The sequence below is a fragment of the Apis dorsata genome, unplaced genomic scaffold, assembly GCF_000469605.1.
Source record: "Apis dorsata unplaced genomic scaffold, Apis dorsata 1.3 scaffold_604, whole genome shotgun sequence".
Taxonomy (NCBI): domain Eukaryota; kingdom Metazoa; phylum Arthropoda; class Insecta; order Hymenoptera; family Apidae; genus Apis; species Apis dorsata.
The window spans coordinates 190900-198131 of NW_006263804.1; the positions used below are offsets into that span (position 1 = coordinate 190900).

The 7232-nt window shown below is 31.9% G+C and overlaps 1 protein-coding gene across 1 annotated transcript in view; it reads left to right on the top strand.

The window, feature by feature from the left end:
- The window catches only part of LOC102672220 (dipeptidase 1-like), a 160109-nt gene that overhangs the window by 129928 nt on the left and 22949 nt on the right, over nt 1-7232 (top strand). The window contains exons 8-9 of the mRNA XM_006621200.2: nt 79-211; nt 5374-5524. Of these exons, the coding sequence (XP_006621263.2) occupies nt 79-211; nt 5374-5524 (284 nt within the window). The remainder of the gene's footprint in view (nt 1-78; nt 212-5373; nt 5525-7232) is intronic.

Here is a 7232-nt window from a genome sequence, read left to right on the forward strand (position 1 = left end):
GCCCCCTCGCGGGGGAATAAAATCGTTAGAGGCCATTTCTAACCATTGCTCCGCTTGTTTTTTTTTTCTTTTTTCCAGTTTTGGTCCGCCTACGTTCCATGCGGTGCGGCACAGTTGAACGCTGTTCAACTTTCCTTGGAACAGATCGACGTGATCCGCCGCCTCGCCGAGATGAATGCTCAACATTTAACTTTGGTTACCTCCGTAAAAGGTGAGCGTTTCGAACTTTCGATCCAACGATACGGTTTTTAATTGCAAACCATTTCGCCCCGGAAAATCTGCATTGTGGAAAGTGCATGGTTTCGAATCAAAGTTGAATTTTATTGGTTTTAACGGTGCATGGTTTGTTTCTTTTTTTTTCCTCCCCCCCCTCTTTTTTGTTTTTTTTTTTTTGTTCGATCATGAAACAATTTTTCGATTCAATTTCTCGTCCATCGATTTAAAATGTGAATTAATAAAATCGTTTACGTTATTTTATTAATTTCTCTCTCTCTCTCTCTCTTTCTGTTCAAAATGTATAGTGAATTAGTTTTAATTTATTGGTACACGTCTGTGTATTTGTAAAGTCCATAAATTGCAAAAAATTTATTATAGGAAAGAGATTGAATTTTTTGAATAAAATAAAAAATACAAAGAATTAATGTAGGTAAATATGCAAAAGATAATTTCTAATTAAACAATTGTTTTCAGGATCTTCTTTTTTAAAAGAAATTTAAAAAAAATTGTCTTGCAAAGATAATCTATTCGTTTTAAATTTAATTAAAAAATTGTAAAAAAAGAATGAATATAAATATGTTGCACGACTATTTACTACACTTTAAAATTATATTTTAAAGATTGAAAATCCGGTGAGATTTTCGTTTCGCGAATGTGAAACCCTAAGAGATTTAAGATACGTTCGATTCCATCCACGTAAAAAGTATGGTGGGAAGATAAAGTGTATAAAGTGTATATATAAAGTGTAACTGAAATTTTCTAGGAACGAGATAGTCTCGGGGAAAATTGTAACACGGAAAGATCAAGGTGTACGTAATGGTTCAGACAATATTTATCAACCATGATTCCCTAAGGTTGCTGTAGACATAAAAGATGCAGCTTCATAGCGCTAAGAAACAGAAAAAGAATCGAGACTTACGTTTCCGTGAACGTACAATGCATTATCACGGATTTCGAAAGATTTATAATTCTCTGTTTCACAAAAGTGGAAACTGCATCGCGAGATGTGGAAACTTCGAAACATTGTTCCTTTAATCATTGATTACGCGTTTATGAGGATGTATACTCTGAATAATGTTAAGAAATTTAGCAAGAACGAAGAAATTTTAGAAGAAGATTTTGAAAGAAAAGGATACTAGCGCCACTACTGGCTATTAACTATTAAGATACGTATATTTATTTATTTTTCTATTTGTGCATTTGATCGTTTATCGATTTCTTGATAATTGAAAAAGTAAAAATCTTGGTAGACAAAGATGCAATTACGTCGAAGATCGTTTGATGATGTAAATTAATAATTTCGATAATAAACTCTCGATCATATAATAATAACAATCGATAGTGAGGAATTTTCAAGTTTGAGACATTGCTACTTGTCCCATTGATAATTAGATCGCTTAGAAACGGTGTACCAACTGTGAATAACAATGGATGCAACAGAAACGACAGAAACTAGGCAGAAAGTTTGCTCTCGAGGAAACTCGAGGGGACAAAGGAGATCTGGTATTAATTGCTCGAGCAAGTATCATTCAAGAGAAAAGTAATTATTGGTTCCAACTTTGTGACACCGTTTCATGATTCGTAGCTTTACCGACAGTTGGGAAAAATGTTTGCTTATCGGCGGTTACTTGATAATCAATAAAAATTTACCTAAAAATTTTAACCTTATTTTCTTCGATAATAAAATGAATCAAATATGTAGAACGATTCAAAATTCGAAATCTATTTTAAAAGAATACGAGTAATAAGAGGAAATAAGAGGACTCGAGATGTTCGAGATCTTCTTGCCAAGAAATTTGGAATTTTGGCTTCAGATTATATCTCTCTCTATTATTATATCTCATCGTTCATACAAGGCTATGCTGACATTTGTAGCCTTGATTGAGCATCACAAACTTTTCTTTTATTTGAGATGATAAAATGAAAAAAAATATTATTGCTCTTTCATACAGTTAACAATTAATCGATAAAAATATCAATCAAAGAAATTAGGAAAAAAGATGAACTTATTCTTTTCAGTCTGAATTCTTTTATTTAATCATCTTTTTCATATTTAGAAAACAACGCAAAAAAATAACAGAATAAAATTTTTATCAAACTCATTGAGATTCGTAATTTCAATTTCATATTCAATTTCATACGTCGCAAGAAACCGATTCTGACACGTTCCATCAAACGGATACCAATTTGAATAGTAACAACTGGCTGTCAAGAAAATTATATCCACGATGCTCTCCACGATTGCATCAATCTATCCGGTTAAAATTCCAATTCCGTCAAAATTCTTATTCAAAAACATTATTCGACCAAGTTTTATTTAATTCCCCATATTTCTGTTCTCGCATCGGTCTTGACTTCAGGAATACGAAAGGAAAACGCGCGTGGAGGCCCGAAAAGACAAGTGAAAAGTTCCTTTTTCCGACCTCGATTCGGTTGGCGAGAGTTTCTTCGGCTTATGAAAATGGCTGACAGCTTTCCAACGAGGGAGGAAAAGGGAGAGAAGAGAGGGGGGGGTTACTTGTCGCCCAAACTTTTACAAGTTTCCTCGCAGGTTATAGACTCTTTGCTTTTTTGTTTTCAGCCCCTCCCCCCTTCCCCCGGTAAATTTCCAAACTTTCTTTGGCGAAAGAATCATTTTGTGTTTCTTGAAAGAAACGAGGAGCTCGAGTATTGTTTGACTGAACAATGCTGGATAAAGAAGGGAATTTCCTGCTTGCGTCACGAGGGATTTTGTATTTTTAATGGAATTGCTTTAGAAGAGGAGGTAGGTGGAAGTAGGTGGAATAATGTTTTCCAACGGATGTATCACCGATGTGCGTGAAAATTATTATTGAAATTCTGCTACATTAGTTAAAAATATTCTTTAAATAATCAATTAATAAATATTAATTTCGCAGATTTCCAATTATTATTATACGAGCTAAATAGCTAAAGATCCAAATAGTTTTTAAAAACGTGTTGTTAATTTAGATTAAAGAAGAAGATTAAAAAAATTCTTTCTCATTCTGAAAAAAATTGTTGAACATAATAATACACCTGGTGAAGGATAATTAAAGAATAATTTCAAGATCATAATTTAACTTCGCCTTCAGTAATTTTTTTCAAAACTAAAATTCTATAAATATAAACCCATAATAAATATTAATAATCACGATTTGCAAATCTTTCAATGAGAAGTTAAAAATTAATTTTTAACTGATTAATATTCGAAGCATAGAAGATTTAAACTCGAAACGTCTTAAGAAACGAAAATTTATTTTAATGTTATACTTAGATGAGTGCTACAATTAGCATATAATGTTCTTCCACCAAAAAAGAAGTTTCCACGATCAAGACTTCTTCCGGCAGAAAACTGCCCCAATATTCCTGTTAAATTTTTCATTTATTCTATTTCTTACCCCTCAAGAGGGGGTAACAAAGTCGAATAAAATTTAACAACGAAAATCCAAGCTTCGATGAACGGGTCAGTATAATAGTATTATTCGAAATTGTTACACGTCATTTTAAGGTAATGGCGGGAATTTCTTGGAATTTCGCACATTTGTATTTGAAGTTTATAACCTACTTACATCTTGAACTTTGTATTTGAACTTCCGAATAGAATGGAAACGGACGTTTCTGCCCCGCTCTTGTGTTGAAGTTTCTAACTAAATTACAAGTGTCAATTTGTTATTGACAATGATACATATGTATTCGTGTATGGTTACTTGTAAATGCATTATTGATTTCCCGTGTAATTGGCCAAGTCCACATTGTTAAACGACTTTAATTAAAACACATTTGCGCGAGATACTATTCATTTTCTAAGGTGTGTGGAAACGAAAAAAATAAATAAATAAATAAATATAGGATTAAAGGTGTAAAATTTATGCAATTTGAAATTTTTAAATCTGTTTCATCATTCTCGAATACTTTTTGCATATTTTTATTTTAAATTTTCCATAAATGCTCTATTTAAAAAGTATCACATTATTTTTCTTAAAATTTGAAGTTTCAACAAATTAAAGAAAATATTCTTGAATTATAATGTAATTGAATTAAAGAGATAAACTTCCAAGACACAACTTGTCTCAAGAATAATTATCATTTCCATTATTTCTTCCCATTTCAGAAATGAATACAAATATAGAAGAATATTATGAATCATTGTACAAATTCAAAAAATCTACAAAACACCAGAAATCTATCTTACTCAATTTCACAAACACTATTTCTTTAAATACTCTTACTCCGTTTATCCCAATACGGGATACGGGAAATGACTGCACGTTCGAGAAACGGGATTTTCCTCCCCATATTCATTACAAATGGATAAACGTCGACAACTGGGGAAATTTCGTTGGGCACGAATTCCATTGCGTGCTCACGCCACGGCAAACGTAAAGCAAAGATCGCGTTATGCATGCGCCGTCGCAGAAAAATGAGAGGAGCGCGCCTTGTTGTAAAAACTTCTCGCGACGAGTAACCCCGCTCCAGAAAACTGTCGGCCATTTTCATAAGCTTGAGAAACTTGGGCCAAGTGGGAGGGCGAAACGAGGTCGAGGGAAAGGGATGGAAAAGGGAGGTGTGATTCGTGGCGAGGAGATCGGTCGTCTAAGATCTTCGAACGCTTGCCTGTGCCGCCATCTGCATCAACCTGCATACTGATCAGGGATACCTTACTTTGAATTGGCTTTGGAACGAATGGAGGAAAATATAAGATTCTTTTGGACGCTCTTATTGTAAATATCGGGAAAAAATCGAAGGAGTGATATTTAGGAAATTTTGCTTGGATTATTTGTAGAGTAATTTTTTAAAAGAGTTTTTCCATTCGTTTCTAGATTAAAAGGATTAGATTAGACTTTCGATCAAATTTCTACGAGTTCAAAAAAATACAATGGAAGAAGTCAAACCATCGCGTAAAAGTAAAAGACGCGGCTAAAAGTAACGCATTCGCAAAGAAACCTTCCCTGGAGAAATCGAATTAGGAAAGAAACTCGATCTCTTTGTCTTCTTTTTTAAAAGATTTTCTTTCTTGAAAATGAATTACCATTCTTGGAAGGAACGGGGTTTTCTAAATATTCTTTATATTTCGCGATGAGAGAAACAACGAATAAAAAAGTAAAAATAGAGAATAAGTGAAAAACGCGAAGAGTGATATTTTTTTTGTATGCGTAGGTCTCATCGAGGCTCATCGAGAAGGGAAAATCGCAAGTCTTATAGGGGTGGAAGGTGGTCACTCCCTTGGAAATTCCTTGGGTGTTCTCAGGACATTTTACGGCCTGGGCGCGAGATACCTTACCCTGACGCATGCTTGCGACACTTCCTGGTGAGTACATTCCATACCACTTTTGAAATATCCAAAAAATATATATATACACGGTTGTAAATATTGTTTAGATAAAAATGGAGCACAATGATTTCGTTATAATTCTTTATTATACGAGAATATAACTACCACGTGTGAACAAGGGTGAATATTTTGCGAAAAATTTTTTATTTTACCAAACTGACAGCCAACACATATATTAAAAAAAAGGAAAATTAAAATATATCTATGGATATATCTAAAATTTTATGGAAAATGAAAAATAATGTAAGAAAATGAACAAATTTTATGGTACGTTACATTCTTTTATAATTTATTTCTTTTTTCTTTTTTCTTTTTTTTTTTTTAATATTTCTTCAATCCAATAAAATTTTTAATATATTTATAATTATTCTTATAAAAATAAAAAAAGTATTTTCTTTATGATTATTCTAAATTTATATTTAAAAAAGAGCGAAAAATAATTATTAATATTTAAAATAAGACACAAGATTTTTATTTATTCGAAAGATATCCTCATCGAGTTTGTTCTTATCATTTACAGAACTTTATATTCTACAATTATAGTTTCGAATTATGACGTTTGGATAAGCTAAATTGGAATCGAAATTTATTACAATATTCCGTGAATAGAATTGACTAATATGGTAGATTTTTTTAATTTCTCTGTTATAATATCGGTCCATTAATTAACTATCAAAATATATTCGGAATACCGTCAGGATAAATTGATAATCTATTTGAGATTCCAGAATAATTTAATTAACAATTAAATTATAATACAATACAATTTCATATCGAAATATCCTCATTATGACGATCAATTTAATTTTAGTATCTATAGTATGAATCGGCAAAATTTCTAAAAAAGATAGATTCACTTTAATAGCGAGTGAATTAAACAATTTATTTATTTGCATAAATTAATTTTGTCAAGTAGGATGAAATTGTATATTTCTTAAATTTATTTCAAAGTTTATTCTTAAAATTATTATCGTTACTTGTGATATAGTAAAGTTTAAATATTCATTGTTCAAATCTATTTCTACAATGGTCAATGAAAATATGAAATAGATTTATCTTATTAAAGACTTCCCTTCTTCTCTCTATCAAAATCTAATCGATACTTTCCTTTTGATAACACCATCGTTAAATCAAAAATTAAATAATAATAAATTCTAAAATTTTATTTATCCTATAAAATTACAGTTTACAAACTATTAATTTTATTTTTTACATCTTTCTTTCTTATTCCCTTAAACATCTTATAAAAATAACAAGAAAACCAAAGGATGCACGAAAGAAAAATGGCATCGTTATCGGCACCGAAATCTCGCATTGTCTCGTGTAAAAACATTTGACTCGACCAAATGATCCTTTTCCATTTCAATTAATTCGAAGAAACTTCCATCGTCTCGCAGCTTTTGCCGGCCACTTTTTCTAACCGCTTTGTAACCGTTTTCGTCCAAGAAAGAAAAACCCGTTCCCATGCCTGATCAGGTTGAAAGAGCTCGAGGAGCAAACCGAAACCTTGGGGAACAGAAAATTTCCACCGTCTCAGAGATTCCCACTGCCGAAATCCACATCCCTCTTACGAACCAAACGTAACCAAAAGAACTTTGTTTCCTCGAAAGGAAACGAAAAATACATCCTATAGTTTCTCTCCATCCTCCAAAAATTCAAATTTCAAGCGAAACAATAATCGTGT